General features: G+C 36.7%; 1 protein-coding gene across 2 annotated transcripts in view; it reads left to right on the forward strand.

Moving 5' to 3' along the window:
* The window catches only part of LOC140169029 (rhodanese domain-containing protein CG4456-like), a 42,848-nt gene extending 28,614 nt beyond the window's left edge, over positions 1–14,234 (forward strand). Inside the window, exon 5 of one of the 2 annotated variants that reach the window (XM_072192315.1) lies at positions 13,776–14,234. In XM_072192315.1, the coding sequence (XP_072048416.1) occupies positions 13,776–13,839 (64 nt within the window). In that variant the 3' untranslated portion in view covers positions 13,840–14,234. The remainder of the gene's footprint in view (positions 1–13,775) is intronic. The other variant, XM_072192314.1, reaches the window with a different exon arrangement.
* The last annotated feature ends 9,388 nt before the right edge of the window (positions 14,235–23,622 follow it).

Genomic DNA, 23,622 nt, shown 5'->3' on the forward strand with positions numbered 1-23,622 from the left:
TATAAATCTGATGATTTATAATAATAATAATAATAAGCCGCACTTATTAAGCGCCTTTAACCCAAACAGGGTCTCAAGGCGCTTTACAAACCATGAAAAATACAATCTTAAAACTACAAATTACTACCGGTACTTAAAATACAGTCTTAAAAACTACACAAAAATATTTTCCAAGAAACAGAAATACCGGAGGGACTGATTTAGCCAGACCATAGCGCCAACGCATAAAAAAAAAAAGAGAGTGCATCACGGAATGGCAGGAACCCTCACTCCAGCATCCCTATTACATATTACATACAAGCAATGAGGATTAATCAAATAACTAGTAAGATGCATGCATATTAAAACATATTAAATTTAGAACCGTACACAGAACCAGCTGTGAAACACTAAGAAAATTATGTCAAATTGCACGGAAGCGATGACACACAAAAATTGATATAAAAGATTCCATACATATATACAAAAGGCAATCATTGATTAAAAAGAAAGGTTTTCAGTTTTGTTTTAAAAACGTCAATTGATGATCTGAGGCAAGCCTGACATGCTGAGGTAAATTGTTCCATTCTCTATGAGCAGCTTCCATGAAGCTTAAAGTGTATGTAGGTGGGATGAAATGCCGACGATCAATTGAAAATTTTGACCTTTCCTATTGAAGATATGGATTTTTTTCCCCAAAACACCAAAAAAAATAAGTCTTTTGGGGAAAAAATCCATATCTTCAATATGAAAGGTCAAAATTTTCAATTACATACACTTTAAGAATATGTCATTAGATTTATAAAATTTACTTGAGGACTGTTATATATCAAAAATGTGAAAATATCAAATTTTAATAATTTGTCATAAAATTTGTATTTACATCGTGAATTTCCAAAAATGAAAATTATTTGATATCAGAAAGACATTCTTTGTATTCAGAATGCAATTCGATATGTCTGATGTGCTCTCATGACCCACAAAAAATACTGTCGAAACGCTCATTCCAGATCCCTTAACAGAACACAAATATATGACAAGTGAATGAATCTGCAAGAAATATTTTGCACACAAGAATTATGTAACTAGAGGTTTCTTGTGGTAATCAAATTTCAGGGTTTTTTTTAGAAAAGTGTGGAATGCGGCTGTGGATCACGAAATGCCCCTTTAATTTTATGAATAACATGATGATGATGGTATAATAATTATTATAATTTTTCTTATATCGTCGTCATTACAGATAATGCAGATGTTCTAAAACATGGTTAAACATCAGAAGTGAATATTACACAGGCAATTATACATTTTTGTAATTCCACATGAAATTGGATGCTAGTCCGAATAATCAGTCCCAGAACAAATTATTAATTTCTGACATGATCGTGTTCTGGGTCTGAACCGCTTCCATATGAAATATTGATGGCAAATTGGACAAAAGAAGCACATGGTTCTACTTGACAGCTTTTTAATCCCTATTCATGTTACGTGAATCAAGCTATTGTGGACCATCCTTCTGATAGTTGAGTGTTTGGACAAGCGGAACGTCTTTTGTCTACCTCTCTGTTTGTAAACAGACGAGGAGGTCGAAATTGTCATCCTCGCCGAATAGCAAAGTCAGCGTAATAGTACGGCACTAATTGGATGCTACCTTGCAAAGACACCAACTAACAAGCAAAGAAAATCCCCCGGCTAATCAACTTAGAGTTTTTCATAACATCATGCCGCGCTGAGCGGCGTATGATTTAATATGTTGCACGACTTCTCCATCATTCACCTTTCATGGTATTTGCTACCACTTTTATTTTTATCATCAGTCGCTTCCCAACCTGGATTGGGGCCATCTTGGGATGTAGATCTGTTTGACCACTACGAAACAAGTTACGCTTTACGTCCAACCACTGAAAATTCGTGTTCGAAAAGCTACTTCTTGTCGTCAAACACGTCACTTGCATTACGTGCAGTCGCTGAAACGGACTGTCAAATTCATCTTACGTCACACACATTTGCGCGGTATATAATTGAAGTAAAGCACATTGAAGGAAATGAGGATTTCTCATTATTTTTCGCTGAACAGTACACTGATGATGATGGTGATGATACGAATCCAGCAATTGTGGATAAAGCTGTATCATTGCCATTCAATCCTTGCTGGACTGAACTTGTGGGGAAATCATTAGTAATAAACCTGATGATGACATATGTTGATTTTAAGATAAGTAGTATGATTAAGGTAAATGGTAATGATAATTCTGGTTTAAGTTCATGTAATGTTACCGAATATCAAGATGTAAGATGGTATTATAAGGAAAACCATATATTCTCGTATGTTACTATAAGAAATATGGAGTTTCCTGTTCGAATATCGACTTATACATACGATACGGTTTGCCCAGATAAATGTACTTGTACATTAAGTCATAAAAAGTGGGACACAAAGTACGTATCATCTATAGGAAATAGCACAACCTTACTAGTCTGCAATCCCAATATAGCGGGGGTTTCTTTCGTGGAACGAAATCTGAACCGCATAGAACCCGGGGCATTTCGGTGTTTTCCATCTTTGAGGAAACTGATAATGAACTCGAACAAAATTGATTCTTTACCTGCGCGAATATTTCACGAACTTGACAATTTGAGATATTTAGATTTAAGTAATAACAACCTTGACTCATTACCTGTGGGGGTGTTTGACAGACTGACTAAACTAGACTCTCTGCTGTTAAAGGACAATGACCTTGCCAGATTACCGCATAATATATTTGCTTCGCTCTTTCGTCTAATAACCTTGTCGTTAGACATTAATACAATACCCTCCCTTCTTGAAAGTTCTTTTAGTCAGTTACGAAGTTTGGAGACTTTGGTATTGGATCATAATAAATTACGGACACTCCCAAATCTTCTGTTTGGCTCTGTAGTGAATTTGAAATTTCTTTCGATCAGTAATAACCGTCTTAGTACGTTGCCAAGTAACGTGTTCTTTTCTTTACGCAAATTGCAGGGCTTAGATTTGGCAGATAATTCTATATCAATCTTGCCTGCAGTTATTTTCGGATACCTTACAGAATTGACCACCTTAAATTTAGAGATAAATAACATCAAAAAGATACCAGGTAACATTTTTGATAGCCTAGTCAATTTAGAAGGCCTGGACTTATCGTACAATAGTTTAACCACTCTCCCAGACGGAGTCTTTAATTTGACGTCGAAACTTTACTCTCTCACTCTGACCAATAACGATCTGACTATTTTACCATCGGGATTATTCAGTAACCTACTTGAATTGGTGTATGTTTCCCTAGATTATAATAATTTTGAACATCTACCTAGCGATATTTTCTCCGAGCATACAGACTTGGCGATCCTTATTTTATCAGACAACATGTTGACCCGCTTAAATTCTGATGTTTTTGCTAACATCATGCATCTTCAAGCACTAGATTTGGGACGTAACGGCTTGATCGATTTACCGCCAGACCTGTTCGATCATCAACGACAATTGATTACTCTGTTTCTAGATCATAATCAAATATCAGATTTACCTGCTGGTATATTTGACAGTCTTATGTCATTATCACGACTTTATCTGACAAAGAATATCTTGACTTCTTTACTAGATAACATATTTAGTTATAACATGATTATTCAGCGCCTGTGGTTAGATTTTAACCATCTCAAACATTTACCGTCAAGTATTTTTAACATCAGTACCCAAATATTGGACCTCAAATTGGACCATAATAACATTAACAAATTGATGACACTTTTCATGGTCTGATTGATTTGAACGTCCTTGATTTGTCTTTCAACAGTTTGGAGGTCCTAAATAATCAAGTTTTTCAGCAAACTTTAAATTTGGCACAACTTGACTTGAGTCATAACAAGTTGACGATGTTACTGCCAGAGGTGTTTAGAAATTTAGAAACGATTGACTATTCTCCGCTTAAATTTCAACCTTGTGACAACTTTGCCCCACGACTTTGCTGAAGATCTCATAAATTTAGAAAATCTTATGGTAACGGACAATAAGTTGACCTCTATACCTCATGATATTTTCAGTTCTAATTTGAATCTTAGATATGTAACTTTTGAACGTAATAATCTCATTGTTCTACCACGTCTCACCAATAGCTTAAACTATCTACAGCTTATCTATTTAAGTTCAAATCATATTGCCGAGCTGTCAAATAGTATCTTTGCTCATCTGGTAAATCTTAATACCTTGTCTTTGTCAAAAAATGATCTTGTGATACTGCCGGACTTAGTTTTTCATCCTCTTCGGAATCTTTTGATTCTTAATTTAGATAATAACAATTTGCATATTTTACCAGACACCCTGTTCAGTAACCAAGAACAATTGTTGGAACTTTATTTGAATTCCAATAATATTACCGAATTATCCGATGGTATCTTTATCGGGCTTGTAAATTTAAATATCCTTGATCTAGATGATAACAGATTGAATACTCTGTCTTTTGAAATTTTCAATTCAACCTCACATCTCAAGATATTGAATTTAGGCCGAAATAATCTGACTGAACTAACATCTGACCTCTTTACCAACCTTCCGCAATTGCAGTTTATTTTCTTAAATGGTAATCACATTGCAGAATTACCACCTGGTATTTTTGTTGGTCTCGTAAATTTGTTAGAAATAAACATGACAGGCAGCAAAATAAGTTCTCTATCACCTAGCATGTTCCGATCAAGCAGGAAGCTTAACTCGCTTCATTTGCAGTATAACACATTAAAAGTAATACCACCAGGCGTGTTCAGTGGTCTTTCATTATTATCGCATCTTAATCTGAAATTTAATCAAATTACAGATTTGGCAACTAACATTTTCGACGAACTTGGACAGTTAACATATCTTGATTTGTCGCATAATAACTTGACTTCGCTTCCGGCCAAAGTGTTTGATTCAACATTGAACCTAAGCGTTCTTAACCTAAGCAGCAATCATATTAACCATATACCATCGGAACTATTTAGTACTGTATTGCAATTAAATACCATCAAAATGGCGCATAACGAGCTGACGAGTTTGTCAGATAATATTTTTGATAATTGTAAAAAGTTATCGTATATTGATCTCGCGAGTAATCGATTCAATCATGTGCCGTCGGGTGCTCTCAGCAACCAAAGTCAATTGACGCTCATCAGATTGGGTTATAACGAGATCACGGAATTAAATCGTGCAAGTTTTGACGGGCTGGCCGATTTGTCAGGTCTCCTCTTGTCGGGCAACCTGATAAGCTCTCTGACAGATGATATTTTTCTCTCGACTCAGAATCTAAACCTTTTGGCTTTAGATGAAAATAAAATTGTTTACTTGCCGGTAGGTCTGTTCAGTAACACAACTAACCTGGCGATGTTAACTGTTGCTTCAAATCAGATAACCGAGCTGCCAAGTGGTATCTTCAACAATCTTGTACATTTAGAGACTCTTGACCTCACTGACAACCGATTCAGTACTCTGACAGATCTAGTTTTCAGCTCAACCATTGATCTCCAAGGGTTATATTTGACACGTATCATTTTGTATTCTTTACCTTCAGGTCTGTTCAGACACATGACACTGTTAATAGTGATTTACCTGAATAGGAACCTAATTACAGCGGTGCCCCATGGAATATTTGAAGGACTTGAACATTTACAAGTTATTGACTTTGCTTACAATAGATTGCATGCCATACCAGATGGAATTTTTGACTCCAATTTGGAACTCTCTTCATTGAATTTCAACGACAACAGTCTTGTTTTATTACCACCCAATATTTTTGCCAATCTGACCAAATTGTATTCACTCGAGTTAAAAAACAATGGTATTATAGATTTACCGAAAAACATTTTCAACAATCTCGCAAATTTGAACATTCTTGATTTGGCTGATAATAATTTGAAACAGTTACCAACAATGAAATATCAGTTTAACATAATTTATTTAGATTTAGACGGGAATGACATAAATTCAGTGACTAGTAAACATTTTAGCTTGACTTTGAACCTTGAAGATATACGCCTTAATCATAATAAGATAAATATGGTGTTTTCAAATGCCTTCAATAATTTAACACAACTTACTAGACTATACATGGAGTACAATCAAATTACAAGTTTACCGGAAGGTATATTCGATGGTTTAACAAACCTGCAACTTCTTGTTTTAACTGGCAATGGTATCATGGAATTTCCCATCACTTTATCGTTAACAAACATGTATTTGTTGCACATTGGCCATAACAATGTCGATAACTTACGATCAGATTCTATCATTTCCTCGCATTTAGAAATCTTAATTCTTGGCAATAACAGAATATCGTCATTTGAAGACGATATATTCTATAAAAATATAAATTTGAGGATTTTGGATATCTCGAAAAATCTTTTAACTACTCTAACCAGTGATCTGTTTCAGAAAAATGTTAATTTGAAATACCTTTTTATCGAAGGCAACAGACTTGTTTCGATTCACGTGTCCACATTTTACATGTATTCTGATATAAAGATATTGAAGCTTGATAACAACAGGCTATCAGAAATACCATATGGAATATTTGAATTTACGAAAGGTCTCACCTCTCTTACTCTCTCTCGGAACCAAATTTCGCAACTAAACAATACGATATTTCAATCCTTGCCACTTTTAAATATTCTACAAATAGAGTATAACAACCTCACAGTGCTTCCACATGACATTTTTGTGGCAAACAGAAAATTGGAATATCTCGTTTTGTCATACAATAAACTTTATTTATTACCTGCAGAGATTTTTGACACACTTGTTGTTTTAAAGATATTATGGCTAAACGGAAACTTTTTACAAGAGCTGCCATATGGTCTCCTAGATTTTAATATCCATTTGAGTACTTGTGATCTCCAAGCTAATCAACTTTCTGACCTTCACAACAACATGTATGGTGCAACAGTAGACATGCGACATTTATCCCTTTATCGTAACGAGTTAAGTTTATTGCCGTTGGAAGTATTTACACCATTAATTTGGTTAGAATACTTGGATTTGGCATATAATATGTTAATAGAGCTGCCGTCTCTTCTGTCTTGTACTAATTTGATATATATTGTGCTCTACGTAAATATTTTGCCTGGAACCAGTTTTGACATGATCGGAAAGTTTGCAAATTTAAAGCAGTTAACACTAAATTTCAACAATATCGTACTGATGCCAGATGATGCGTTCCTAGGACTTGGTAACTTGCAAATTCTGTTTCTAAATTCAAACAACATTACTCGTGTTGAAGACAATGTTTTCAAAACTCTGATCAGTCTACAAATTCTATACATCTCGGACAATAATATTTCATACATGTCAAGCAAAAGTTTCTATGGATTGCAAAGTCTTCTTTTGTTGGACCTTCAACATAACAAACTTACGCGATTGGATAAAGAGCTCGTACAGCAGTTTGCTCATTTGAAAATATTGAATCTATCGTACAATCTCATTCAAGTAATTGACATCCATGACATCGACATGACCTCGGAAAATGCGACCTTTGACCTGACTGGCAATCCGCTTCATTTCCTTCAGACACAATCTTTAAATACCATCAGTAATTTGACGCTTTTAGTAGATAAGTATTCGGCATGTTGCTTTATGAATGCTAACATCACTTGCATATCGATAGATGCTCGCCCAGCTTACTTAACGTGCAAACGAATGTTGCATAATTTCATGTTGCGACTGACAATGTGGGTTGTAGGCTTGGCCGCAGTCCTCTTTAATGCTGGTGTAATCCTCAGTCGAATAGCCATGGATATGGGTAAAAATAAAGTACAGAATGAACTTATATTTCATCTTGCCCTATCCGATTTCTTAATGGGTGTTGATATGCTTATATTGACATCTGCAGATGTTTATTATGCGGGTTACTTTCCTAGTTACTCAGAAAATTGGATAAAGGGACCACTATGTAAAATAGCCGCTACGCTATCAACCCTTGCGAGTGAAGCTTCAATAGGTCTGATCGCACTTATTGGTTTAGATAGATATTTGGCAGTTAGATATCCGTTAGGTATTCATCGAGGACTTGGCAAATTACGCATGAAAGTCTGCGTTTCAATTTGTTGGTTGTTGTGTATTTTCCTTTCAGTTGGGCCTATTGTATTGGACTTGTTCTATCCGGGAATTATTTCGTATGATATTTCTGAAGTGTGCGTTGGATTACCGATTGTCAAAAGAAAAGTCACTTTGGAAACGAATGTGTCACACCCAATTGTACTGAACTCCTATGATATAGAAATCCAACAGGCAATAGATCCGCATAGGCCTAGTGTGGACTACCATCTGGTTTTTAACATAACGACCTATAGTCATACGCGGAACATCCCTTATACAACCTCAAAGCTGATTGGTCATAGCGTAGCTAGCTACCTGTCTATTATTGTGTTTATAGGCTTAAACTTGATATGTTTCATTGCAATAGGCGTATTTTATCTCAGAATATTTCAAATTGCGCAAACATCATCAAAAAAAGTTCGAAGTTCAGCCTCTGAAAGAGAAACGCGAATGGCCATTAAAATTTCGACTGTGGTTTTAACTGATTTTGTGTGTTGGGTGCCGTTAGCTTTAATATGTCTATTTGTGCAGTGTGGTGTGTTCACAGTTGGACCGGAAATGTATGCCTGGACAGTTGGTTTAATTTTACCAATCAATTCATCTGCAAACCCGTTTCTGTATACATTGACAACTATCATATCAGACTGGTATGACAAAAGACAAACAAACCAAAAACAAAATTTGAATGTTTTGTAGTTTATGTAGTATGTGATGGCTTTCTTTGATTGCATTAACTAATCATCTGTATTATAATAGAACTAGCCCTAGTTCCTCGGCGGGGATCGAGGCGCACGCGTAGTGTATAGGACTGGTGGATTTTGTAATGTCAGAGAGGGGTTGTCATGGTCCCATACAACCACTGAACAAGTGCTATATTATAATTGCACATGAGATTGATGTGAGCAAATAATTATATTTTGCCTAACAAATGAAAATAATATACTCTGGACAGAAAAGATGTTCACTGCTTTATTCCTCTTGTGGGTTTTTTCCTGCTTACATGTATATGTGAATTTGTTCCAACTTTTCTTGGATTTTGACACACATTTTAAGTGAAAGGGATCTTGGCAGGAAGGTTTTGTTCATTTTTATTGGTTAATACTATAAAAAAATAGAAAAGCACCAAATTACACACACAAAATATTAACTTTGACCAAATATTGCACATGCAGGTATTGAAAAACATCAAAATATTTATTAAATTTCAAAACATGACAAAAGTATTATAACTGCTGCACAACTATAAAAAAAAAGGCATTCATGGCACTGAAGAACAATTCCAAGAGGAGATTACTGGTTAAAAAAGATCAACAAAATATGGGATAGGGCTCAGCCGAAAGCACTCGTTCCTGGCACGGAATTTTAAAAAATTGGTAAATTGCGACCATGCCTCTTAAGTCTCGTAGGAGGGATTAATGACTGTGTTCGCTTATTTTTAGGCAGACCTTCATCAGCGAACCTACGACAGTGCTCAAAGATGGCAAACACCTTCCCTATATAGCTCCAATACTGGTTAGCCAGATTAAAGCATAAATATGAGGAACAAACTCCTATGTAAAGAGCTGTATTTATACGAGTATGGTTACACTCACTCTCTAGTCTCTACATCACAACTGATAGTCCGTTGTCAAGAATTTACTATAACTAGGGACAACCTGGGAGGATAACATGTAGTAAAAAAAGAAATAGCCCCCCCCCCCCCACACCATACATGCCATAGGACTTAACGGTAAAACATATCTCCCGTTATGAATACATTATATTAAAAAATAACATCTCCCCTTGTAGGACTACAATTACAATTTTGGTGTAAAGATTTGGTGTAAATTTCTATTTAAAAAAGGGGTCATTGGGTGTAAGCTGGTGAAAAAGGGAGTCATTGGGTGTAGAGTTTGCCTCAAAAAAGGGGGTCTAATTGACACGCACATGATGCGTACCAATATAAAAGGGAGTACTCCCCCTTTCCAGAAACTCCACATTTTTGTTGACATGAACTCTATCAGGTTCCGATGTATTTGGCCTCAGTCAGGGTTCAGCCTTTAAAGGACTTGGCCTCTGTGACGTACGAGGCAACAGGTATAAAGAGGAGCAAAATGGCAAATTCATCCAATGACCTGCTTCCAAATGTGTTTGCAAAGTGGGCCAAAATGTCCAGTGAAATTTGAAATGGATATAGGTGTAGGGCTGGCGCTTTCGCACTAAGGGGCATTCGGTGAGAGCAACATGTAAAAAATATGGGGTCATTGGGTGAGAGCATGATTTTTGGCATTCGGTGAGAGCAAAATATAAAAATATGGGGTCATTGGGTGAGAACATGACCTTTTTTTTAAATGGAATCTTTGGGTGAGAACCAAAACAGCGCCACAAAAACCTTGAAAATCGAATTTCTAGTTCTAAATGGCTTCAAATTTCTTTATTTTTTCAAAATAAGTAACAAAATCAGTGATAAATGATATTGCTCTTCAAATTGAAATTGTAAGGGTCTTTGGGTGACAGATCAAATGGAAAAATAGGGGGTCTTCGGGTGACAGAGCGCGGAGCGAGCATGTGTTAGTAAAAAAAATATGGGGTCTTTGGGTGACAGCGATGCTGAAAAAGGGGTCTTAACAGCCCTACATACGCGTCACCTCCAAAGTTGGAGTGCCCCCGGCCCCCCTGTGCCCCTCCACCCCTTGGTGTCAATGCAGAGTTTGGAATAATTCTAGTATACCCTGTGCACCATGTACATGTAGGTGGTGCACTCACTTGTAGCTTAAATCTCAGATCGAAATGGACATGTGGATGGCTGGTTTTGGATCCAGGCTATATAAATAAGGTATGGTTTGAAGAATGTAAGTGCACTGCAAGCAACAAATGTAAACACCAAAACACAATACTGTTGTTAAATTTTGTTCAGTAATTAGTATTGATCAACAACTTTGACATTGATGAGATAACAATTTGTAGTATAAAACCAGCTGTACATTTTCGTATATAAATATCGATCTTAAATGCTTAGATAGTTGGCTATCACCAAAAGTTGCGACTATGGTTATAGTGTATTTTGTTGTGCAACCCTTCTCTCCTGTATCGTCATTGTATATTTTAGTTTATGCTCCTCATCAGAACATTCCCCTGCACCGTTTGCACCCTCTTAAATAAAACTTCAAGTGCAGCATATGATCAAAACCTCTTCTAAGTTTTTTTTTTTTTTACTCTTCATACCTTAGAATTCTGTTTACACGCATGCCTCTAAATGAATGGGTTTTTGTCAAAAGAGATGAAAGGCAGACACCCTTCGTATCCACAAAAACATTAATTGGAGTTTGAGCAACAATATATTACTGATACAGGCAGTTGTACAAACATATATTATTGTACACCAATCTATTGTTATGTTTTTTGGGGACGATGTCTGGCTTTTGTCAAAATAAACCTCTTATTTAGAGGCATTTATGTTTGTAGACGGAATTTTACGGTATTCTCCTTTTCACCCTGATGCTTGAACTGGTTAAATAAAAGTTTGTAAAAGTTAAACATACACAATGTACATCCCTTAGATTATTAATACACAGATTGGAATTTTTCATGCCTGTGCCCTCTACGCGTACTCGAGTTCAGCTGACGCCGGTACAGCGTTCAGACCTGGCGACATCGCTGAAGTTTCTTTTGTGTACTTTCGCGCTATTTGCGTTATTTTTTAGTTAGCTCACGCGGTACCTGACTTAGCGTCGATCCCCTTGGGCAACATGCCAAGTTTCCACGGTATGGTACATCCCATAGAATAAGAGCTTATAAGTGCTAAGTGAGTGAAGTAGAGGGGAAGACTGAGTGAGTGGGACTATTCAACATAAAACTCACTCACAATAGTGGGTTTACTCACACTTGACTGTTGGTTTTCATCCCCAAGAGTGTTTTTACTCCCATTTGATTGTTGGTTTTCACCCTTAAGAGTAATATCACTCTCATTTCACTGTTGGTTTACATCCCCAAGAGTGGCTTTACTCCCATTTGATTGTTGGTTTTCACCCTTAAGAGTAATATCACTCTCATTTCACTGTTGGTTTTCATTCTCAAGAGTGGGTTGACTCCCATTTGATTATTGGTTTTCACCCTTTAGAGTAGTGTCACTCCCATTTCACTATTGGTTTGCACCACAAGAGTGGTTTTACTCCATTGACTGTTGTGTTTCGTCCCCAAGAGTTATTTCACTCCCATTGGGCTACTGGTTTTCATCCCAGAGAGTGATTTAACTCCCATTCTACTGTTGGTTTTCATACCCAGTGAGTGATTTTACTCCCATTTAACTGTTTGTTTTCACCCCAAGAGTAATTTTACTAACCTTTGACTGTTGGTTTCACTAAAAGAGTAATAGCACTCCATTTCACTGTTGGTCTACATGTACATCCCCAAGAGTGGTTTTACTCCATTGACTATTATGTTTCATCCCCGCGAGTTATTTCACTTCCATCGGACTACTGGTTTTCATCCCAGAGAGTGATTTCACTCACATTCCGACTGTTGTTTTTCATCCCAAGTGAGTGATTTTACTCCCATTTAACTGTTTGTTTTCACCCCATGAGTAATTTCACTAACCTTTGACTGTTGGTTTTCACCCCAAGAGTGATTCACTCCCATTTGACTTGGTGTTCATCCACAAGAACAATTTCACTCCCAGTATTTTGATCTCATGGTTTTGAAGATTTATATTGCCTATTCATTTTCACTCCTACAAAGTTTACCTACACTGCACTGTTTGAATGTAATCACAGTCAGAGTTCAGTACAATTACCGAATGGGGTGCAACATACTTGCTAGACTTGAGTCCAGTCCTCATTTACAGAGTGTAGGGTTAGAGTTGGGGTAGGACAGTCTTGTAATAAGACTAGTAGCAGAGTTGCACCCTATTCGGTAATCGCTCCCAGAGTTCTGTCAGTAGAAACAAATGTATATTTGGCTTTTCCAGTTGAAATATATACACCCCTTCAGGAAGATGTGACCTTAATCTTCCACACAGGGAGTGTGAATTTCAAATGGGGTTACCTGAATGGGTGACCACATTTAAAATCTGCACCCCCTGTGTGGAAGATAAAGGTCATGTCTTTCATAGGGGGTGTATGGATGTCAAGTGAAATAGCCCACTGACTGTCACTAATCATCTGGAATAGCCTAATCCAATCTATAGGGATGTTACCATGGTTACCAAGTGGAGAGGGTGTCCCCCGTCTTGGTTGTTCAGTGCAACAAAGACTCATCTCCATTAGCTCCCCTGTGTAAACATTTTGTAGGAGTGCTTATAGGCCAAAACAAAAATAAATTGCTTGGTTGCCCTTCCAAGACAATAATTAGGAGGGTCGGTAGGTTGATCTTTTCTTTTTCTTTTTTCATGGGCTCTTCCTCCATTTTCCCTACGGTTTGAAAATTGTGCAGTTTTGGACTGAATTTAATTGGAAATACTTCTTGTTTTTAGTCAAATATGCATTTAATAAATAAAATGAACGGATAACAAATATAAAAGTCCTTGATTCTGTCCAAATTTAAGGTTTCTTCTAAAAAAGTGTTTGAAAAAAAAAACCCACCAAGATTTCCAATTTCGGTCGGTTGAGGGCAACCAAACAATTTTTTTTTAGCCTAATATAAATCTTGTAATTTATCATTACTACTTCAATTCATGCTCATGAAAATTACATCGTAGCTGTCATTAAATGACAATGTCAATATTTCTTTTTTTTTTTTCTTTCAGGGCTAGGCATTTCCCTGGAGGGTGGCTAGAATGGGCCAAGGAAAACAACTTAGCAGCTGAATAAGATGCCACCATGGTTTCACAGTTTGGTAATCTGGATTTGCATGGTATTATGTAACACGATCAAGGGAAATGAGTCAGATGTCGCTGATATAGATTTTGAGATATTGGCAAAGAAAATGTTCAAATTCTTTTATATTGATTGCAGCGATTGATTTGGAATGAAACCAAAAAGTCACTAATAATAATTATCGATTTGAATTGTTAATAAAAAGACTCGGAGGTGATACAATCACTAAAATTCACTATATAAAATTTCCATATAACCCTTTTTTTAACACTTTAACACATTGATTTCTGTACTCTCCGTAGCAATATAAACATGTTGATACATGCAAAATACCTGTGTAAACGTGTTGTAGTGTTAATGGTAAGCAATATGCCTTCTATACCTTCTTATGTATACGGAAATAAGCGTGGTGAAGTGTTAAAAGGTGTTTTCTGGTAATTTTTACAGTGTTTTTGATTTACTTTGTTTTTCGAATCACTCAGAACTCCAATTTAAATGGGGCTTGAACTATTAATAGGCCTAATACTTTTTTAAAAGTGTGTAATGAATAAAGCAGTATGCAGACTCCGAGTATTAGACGTACAATATTGTATGTAACATATCTACGTTATTTAATCTATTGCCATGCTATTTCCAGTAATGTTTAATTCTAACAAATGCTTGATGACGTAAAATTGATAATATGTTACGTATAATATCTGGTAGAAATATATTATCGATTTTACGTCATCAAACATTCGTTAGAACTTAAACATTACTGGTAATAGAATGGCAATAGATTAAATAACGTAGATATGTTACATACAATATTGTACGTCTAATAAAAAGTCTGCATACTGCTTAAGGCCAAAAAAAAAAAGATGTTTGCTTGCCCTCAACCGACCGACCCTAATTTTGGAAATTGGAAAACAGTTTTTTTTTTTTCTATTTACTGTACAAAAGAATACCGACCCTATTTTTCGAAATTCCGGAAAAAAGGTTTTTTTTTCTTTTCAAATTTTTGCATTCTAAAGATGTAAAAAAAAATGTATTTTAGAGCTTGTATTCCACATTTTAGTTGTTTTGGAATGTTAGTTGATTCATTTTGACACCAAAAATGTATTATTTTTCATATTTTGAGCCATAATTAATACAAATTGTAGAGTTTGCTATTAATTAAAAAAAGAAAGAAAAAAAAAAAGAAAAGAAATCCCGACCGACCGACCCAATTGTTGAAATTCAATTGAGGGCAAGCAAACAATTATTTTTTCTTGGCCAATGAACAAAAATCAATATTGTAAGTTCAATGTTATTCATTCCTTTTGACCGTGTCACATATTTGGAACTAACACATATTATACATCATAAGAGTGTGTTAGGAATTTGATACAACATATTCATACCTGCCAACTAGTCCGTTTTTGCCGTATTCCGTCCGTTTTCTAGAATTCCAAGTGTCAAAAAAACGTACGAATCCGTTTTTTCGATTTTCAGAAAAATTTTTTTTTTTTTTTTTTTTAATAATTTTTTTTCAAAGTTTTTTTTCGGTTTTGTAGTGTCTCTGGACCTAGACCTAAATGCTAGGATCATGGTTGACCTAAAAAAAAAAAAAAAAATTGAATTTTGCACATTGTTTTGTAATTTTAATATGAAAATTGATACATAGTTTTCATGTCATACTCTATTAATGATATCAAAATGCATTCAAATTCAATGCATTTTGATATCATTAATAGAGTATGACATGAAAACTATGTATCAATTTTCATATTAAAATTACAAAACAATGTGCAAAATTCAATTTTTTTTTTATTTTTATCATTAATAATCCTAGCATTTATTTCTAGTTTTAGGGTCACTACAAAACTGAAAATATTAATATCTTTAAAAAAAAAAATAAAAATTTTTTTTTTTTTTTTTTTTTTTTGTTGCAATTTCGGGTACCCGGTTACCCGCCCGAAAAATGCGCCGGGTACCCGGGCACAAAATTACCCGAAAATCACACCCCTAATCAGTGTTCACTTCGACTTGCTTTCTTGATTTTTTTTGCAATGTATAAATTGTTAGGTCCAAATGATATGATTCCAATGCATTTAATGCCTTGTTTAGATGGCTTTTTAAATGTTGAATATCTCTCCTAGAAGTGCCTTCTATGGGTTTCTAGAGTGTAGAAACCCAAGAGCTTGGGGGGCTTCGCCCCCTCGACCCCCACCGGGGCGTTGCCCCTGGACCCCACCAGGGGCCCTTAAGCGGGCCCCTGGACCCCCGGCCGTGATGGGCGAGAGCTCCACTCGCTGCGCTCGCTCCGCTTCGCATTGAGTCAGTTTTCTGGGAATTCAATGTTGGCAGGTATGCATATTTGACTGCCAGTATAATATATATGAATGGTGTATATAGTAATTGAAGGATGTAAAATTTAAATACAAAATGAACTTTGTAATAATTGTATTTATAGTTGATAAATCTGTGTGTCCAGGAATTTCACATGATGTGCCAAGCAGCTTGATGAGTGCCCAGTGGTGGACTTTACTCAAGTTAACGTATGTGCCATAAATCATTTTACCCATCGTATTGTAGTCTAACCCCATAATCCATTAGGCTATTCCATTTCAAATCCACACTACCACTGTGGAAGATTTAGCTGAAGTCTTCCACAGTGGGAGTATAATTAGTTTCAAATAGAACAAACAATTGGGTAACTTCTATGTGATATACTCACTCCATTTGTGAAAAATATAGGTATAAAGCCATAATACAGTGGGAGAATGGGTTTTAAAATAAATAACCCTAACTAATTACATCAGAAAAACATACTCCCCCTGTGGAAGATATTTCCAAAATCTTCCACAGAGGTAGTGTGGACTTCAACTGGTATAGCCCATTGTAACTCTATGAATTTTATGGAACAGCTCAGATTGCCATACACGTAGTACCGTACTGATGAGTCATGACTCAAATGAAATTCACCCATGATCTATCATCTTGTGCTTGAAACAGTGCTGGTAGCATCGATCTGATGTGCCCAGGATCTTGAGTAGTGACCACCCTGATCCTGCAACCAATTCATATCAAGGCACCTTTTTATTATTGCCTGAAATGCATTTTCAAAAGTGCTTGGGCTTCCAGGGAGCTTCGCCCCCTTGAACCCGAGAGGCTCTGCCCCTTCAAACCCTGCTGGGGGTTTCACCCCAGTGTAGGCTGCACCACTTTTAATTTGCTTCCAACGGACCATATGCGCAGCCACAAACATGATTGGATATATAAATTCCTCAACAAAAGTTGATTATTTGTGACATGTTCATATCGTGTTGCATATCAATAGACATCTAATTTATTCACCTAATTTACAAACAGAATGCCAAATTGACCATTATTCTGTGTAGCAAGGTGCAAACCCACATCTTTGCAATCTGGGACCTAATGCAATCCTCCAAAATGCCAATGCTCTCCCACACAGAACCAGGGTAATGCAATGACCATTTTCAGAATATGGGAGTAGAGAGAATGGAATGGCCTGCCATCAGCCCCATCCAGACCTCAACCCAATTGAACACTTGTGGGACCAGCTTGGTTGTGCTGTTTGTGCCATAGTACCCAATGTAAGCACATTGAATGACCTGCGACGAATCCTGGTTGAAGAATGAAATGCCATCCCACAGCAACGTGTGACCAGGCTGGTGAGCAGCATGAGGTGGGGGTGCCTGGCTGTTGTGGTTGCGTATTGTTTTTCCACCCACTATTGTGGATAGTGACTAGTGTAGTTTGAGCACAGAATAATGGTCAAGTGGGCACATTCTGTTTGAGACCCCTACATTCAAAAGATGTGATGTTTACTCATCTGTGAAAATGGTGATTGTTTCAAAAGTGGTGTCATTGTAAAGGGGAATAAATTACGTGTCCATTGATATGCAATACAATATGAACTTGTCAAAGATATTCTGAGATATAGATGCTCGAAAAACCTTTGCAAACCTCTGTTGAGAGTTTATATAGCAAACATTGGGATTGATCACAAGTGGTTAATTGATGTATTTTTTGTGAATAGCCATGATTATTATTTTTGATACTGAATTACAACGTAAATTAAAGAAATCATTTAAAGATATTATCTCACTTTTTTCACACCATTGTCAACTTTGTGTTTTAAAATCAAATTCTACTAACTGCAGTGATGTTTAAAGTAGAAACATTCCCAATTTCTTGAAGGTCTCAAAACCGTGATCTCGTAGGACCCGGGGGAAAACATAATGTTATTGTATTATATTTTGTTGTTGCGAATTATGTGTTTTTGGGTATTTAAAGCATCCCAAATCATCCGATAGCAACGTATGCACAGTATTTTTTGTGGGACATACGAGAGCACATCAGACATCATATATGCATGTACCGGTAATTCAATTTTTATAGCAAATTATTAAAAATTGATATTTTTGACATTTAACAGTCCTCAAAGTAAACTTTATTAATCTAATGATATATACACTATACTTAAAGTTTATTGTATTGAAGATATACATTTTTCCCCCAAAAGACCTAAAATTTAAAAATTATCAAAAATATAATTTTTTAATTATTTGCCATAAAATTTGCATTACATGTATATCATGAATTTTAAAAAAAATGATATCAGAAGCACATTCCTTGTATTCAGAATGCAATTTGGTCCCACAAAAATACTGTGTAAATTTTTTTTTTTCAAATATTCTGTTTCACAGATTTTTGGAGTACCAAGTAGTTTTAAATCACAGCTCTACAAATAACAACTTAATTTTATAAAAAAATTGACATTAAAACCTTGAAAAAAGTAAGTGGTGTTACTTCAGGGTGTATTTTAAGTGAAACTTAAAGATGTATCTTTTTAGAAAATATGTACCAATATGTCAATTGCCTTATATTATAAATTATATTAAAAATAAAGAATTTATACACAGGAATTTTCTGTTTCAGTTGTTAGTTCTCATGTTTATGCGTGCAGATGGCCTCAGTTGTTTTCAAAATTCAGATCTTTAAACTATCATACACGTATATATTGAACCGGTACTTTAAACACTAAATGCCCTGCAAAAACAAGACCTACTCCCTATACCAGAAAAAAACAGCACTGATTAAAATATTGAATTAAAAATTAAAATTTAAAATATTATTTTAAAATATTATTAAGTCCTGTCAAATGAAACATAGCTCAACCCTAATCATTCATTTTTAGTACTAACTGTACAAGTTCATTATTTTCACAAGTTCACTATTTTACTAACTAGCGGGAGACCCGCGCTTCGCGCGGGTCCCCGCTAGTTGAGTAAACGGAGGCGGTTAGTAAGCGGGAGTGTTTAGTAAACAGGAGTAAGCGGTGATGATAATCATGCTGTCTTGGTGTAGATTATTCATCCAGTAATAATCAGATGTTGATAATCATCACTCCTGTCATGTAAGAAGCTAAACTTTTAAAAGTGAATATCCAGATCTGTGATAATGTTGTTATACTCACTCAATCCCTCAGATTTATTTTGCAAATCTGTCACCCAATGACCCCTTTTTTCACCAGCTTACACCCAATGACCCCCTTTTTAATAGAAATTTACACCAAATCTGCAAATATTTTAGGCGCTTGCGCGCATTGTGAACAAATTTAACATTTTTGTAGCAATTTCAAAAAGGCAATTTTTCACAAAACGTTGCCCAGAAAGTTATATTTTACGGTTAATGGCACTGAATTTTACCGTTCTCACACATTTTCTTGGAGGCCCCCACGGAATGATCCCCTTTTGACCATAATCGCCTTCGATAGACCCTAGTGTCATACTCGGGTAGGGACAGGTGCGTTACTTTCATATTCGAGTGCACCCCCCCCTCCCCTGGCGCACCATCCATCAGACACCCTCCCTCCGCGTGTATTGATAAGAAGCTTGTTTTGGACATCCGATAACAACTATTATAGTGTCAAAGTGGTCGTGAAATAGCTTCAATTCGGTCTTTATTTTTTTTTTTTCAAATAGGGCCTACTCAGGGGCCACATCCCCCTGGGTATTAAGAAGTGTCCGTTTTGCTTCTGCTTCGGACAGCAGCTGTACACTTAAGTTTTAAGCGATAACAACATTAGTGTCAAAATGGTGCTTCAATTGAGCCTTTGTTTTGATTTTTTTTTTTCAAAATACGCAGCCCCCCCCCCCCTTGATACCCCCTGCGTATAAAGAAGTGTCCGTTTTGGCTTCTGTTTTGGACACCTGTACACTTTAAAGCAATGATACAACAAAAATGGTCCCCGAAATGGCTTCAATTAGGCCTAGGCCTTTATTTTGATCATGTGTTCAATTCTGAGTGGACACCACCCCCCTCCTCGGACCATCAGACAACCCTCTGTGGCGCGCGACCTATCTGCGGCGCGCGACCTATTAACCCAGACGCAGTACGTGTCAGGGTGTGTGACTCACCACTAATCGGCGTGCATTTGGCGCGTTTTTGGTCATGACCTGAGCCGTAAGGTTATTGACCTCAACGGCCTGGCAACCGACCAATTTTTTTGTTATTTCCATAGTGATTGAATAGTTTTGCAAAAATGAGCGTCAGATGGTTTAATGGCAATATGTACCCGATCAATGTACGAATAAATCAGAGCTGAAAGTGAAATCATCTCTGAGTCTATTCGCGAACAAGATTTAGCGACTTCCTTTCATTTATATAATTTCTTGAAAAAGAGCCAATAACATGCATTTGTGGCATGTTTTCTGACAATCGAGTCACAAAAATCGGACATGGAACAAGTCTAAGCATTCACAATCTTAAGCATATGCCGAAATGTTGCTCTAATTCTCACTTTTTTGTGTTACTATATAATTAAATGATTGGTTATTAAAATGAAACATGTCTTTTCCAAAAATTAGAATGCATAAACTGAATTAGTCTTAGTGCAAGTCTTTGGGCTTGACTGTCACAGCATACAAAAAACACCCTAAAAACGCATGTTTTGTGCCGTTTTTTTCCAAAAATTGGCCTAATATTAAAAATGTACTTTTATTGCCATACAGTTAAAACTAACTAAAGGAGTAGGATTTACCTATGTTTCATTTGGCAAGAAAACAGGATAATATTTTTACCCCCCCCCCCCTCAAAAATAGTGCTGTATTTTTCTGGAAAAGGGAGTAAGGCATTGCATAATGGGGCAAATCAAACCTCAGGATCCCATCTTTTGCCCATGCACCCATACCTTATATACTGAGCACAAAAAGAATTTATACACTTAATTCCAATTTGAATAGAAAGGTGAGCATTTCAAAGTAGCAAATTTGGGACATTTCCTCCTTCAGGGTAATTTGTAATGTCAGCTCAGCTTTTGTAACAGCTCAGTGTGACAGATCAACACTCACTTGTTGTAATTAGCGTGCTGATAGAAAAGTCTTTGTAAACATTTCACCCCGGCATTTCACTTTTGAAATGCTCTTTTTTTTTAAATTCAAATTGGGAACATAAAGTTGTACCGTGCTGAATGAGGTATCAAAATACACAGAATAAAATTCTTCATCTATTGCCTACATTATTTTAGTCCGAGGTTCTCAAACGATCACACTCCGATCGGCAGGCAATCTACGTTTACCAGTGGGACAACGCAACCGCTACGTGAACGAGCTAACATTATTTGGTAATTAAGGTTTAGGGTCTTTGAGATATTGCTTTTGTTTTAAGTGTACTAGCGGGACACCCGCGCTTCGCGCGGGTCCCCGCTAGATGAGTAAACGGAAGCGTTCACTCAAACAGGAGGAATTACTGTACAGGTAGCCGGGACAGGTAGACTCATTGAAAATTCCTCATTCCTTCCGAATCCTTACGATTTTTATCATCTTGGTAATCTCGTAACCCCATCCCGTTAAACCACAACCCCGTACCCGTAATCCATCCAAAGTAGGCCTACCTTTTTTTGTCCTTCTTTCTTTTCTTTTCCCCCTCCTGTACCCTTACGATATTTATGTCTTCGTAGGCCTAATCATAGACATATCTCGTTTGTCTGGGGGCCTAATCCCGTTATCCCATATCCCGTACACCATAACCCCAAACGCAAGTTTGCTATGCGCACGCCGCACCCGTGCGTGCAAGTCAAGTGGCGCGCGTCGTGTACGCCGACGCGCTAACGGCGCGGTTTATGCTAGACATGTAGACGCGTTGGTTAGCATAGGCCGTAAAGAAACAACCGCTATAAAATTGCCCGAAAACCACACTTTTTACTGATTTTGAGGCCAATTCTTGACCGTTTTCAACCAAATAAATTTTAAACACATTGTCGTATATTCCTCGATCTCCCGTATGAATTTGGCGACATTTGGATCGAAACTGACGGAGCTTTTGCGTGGACACACATACACACAACATTCCCCTATTTATAGTAAGATGGATATCTTTTGACCCGGACCAGGTTGCCATTTGTAAAAAATGGCTCCTGCATGACAGAAACTATTTCTGAAAATTCTAAACTCAAAATGATTTCTCCTCTGACCACTTAAGGGGTTGTTTGGAATGACAGATGAGTCAGGGGTCAAAAACAAAATTTTTACCTTTTTGACCTCAGCACATGTGTATGTATGATCTGCCATACAAAAATTAAAAAACAATACCTCAAAGTATCATTTTTAATGTTTTTGTCATAATCACGCTTTTCTACAAATTTCATCTGTTTGTACCGGGGGCGTGTCTGTTGCCAGGTAGGCCTACATGACAGCATAGACACACGTTACAACCTTGAATAATAATACAGAATTGTGACGTTATATTCTTCTTAACCTATCTTAGAACGATGCCTATTATTTCAATTGTTATACTGTTCTGGTTGGTTTATTGCATATACTGTATAGAAATTATGCAATATGACGTCGAGCATGACAGAGTCATCTTCATTCAAATAAAATTCAGGTACCCGTAAGGTACCACGGAGCAATTCGCACGATAATACAATAAACCAGATGAAAGGTATGAATGGTTGTGGAATCGAATTGCAGACCTGTCCCTCTGTCACCTTAGAACTGCATCTCGTAGGCAATGGTAGGTAATAAACCATCCGGAACGGTATAACAATTGAAATAACAGTCTCAATTCAAGATGTGCAATTTGGACACACCTACTCGTTGGCTGATTTATACTTCAACAGTTCCTCAGAAAAGCCACTATCTCATTGTTCATTGGCCCGCAGTATGCGCTCGCCCCGGGGGGACTCAACTTAAGAATTGATGGGTATATGTGCCTACAAGCGTCGCGAAGTAGGCGCATATCAGTACAAAACGTTGGGTTTTTTTTTATATAAAAAAAGGGTCATTATGTACAATCAAAATGAAAAAGGGGTCATTGGGTATAATATTTTGAAAACTGAAGGTGCCTGGTCATCGGGTATAGTCGGCTTCAAAAGAGGGGCATATATTGACAGGCACATACCGTCACCTCTAAAGTTGATGCCCCAGGTGCTCGCATTATATTTTGTTCATGGCTCGGCTTTTAAAACTCCCACACATCACAATAAGGCTATTGAAACGTGTATAGAATAGCTAATGATAGACCGGTCCCTGCGATTAGTCGCGGACCCGAGCGACAATATAGTAAACACATCGAGTTTATAACACAAGTGACGAAGTCGTGAATTATGGAGGGTTTCATTGAACTTCTACCAGCAAAATATGGAATAATACTAACACAAGACACCAATCGAGATGATGATACCAGCCATAATGGAATGCTTGTATTTGACCTTCTTATGAATCCACTTTCGTGGCGAGAAGTTAAAAAGGTAATGTATATTTCAAGAAATTTGGGTTCAAAAATTCC

Source organism: Amphiura filiformis, chromosome 14 (genome assembly GCF_039555335.1).
Source record: "Amphiura filiformis chromosome 14, Afil_fr2py, whole genome shotgun sequence".
Taxonomy (NCBI): Eukaryota; Metazoa; Echinodermata; class Ophiuroidea; order Amphilepidida; family Amphiuridae; genus Amphiura; species Amphiura filiformis.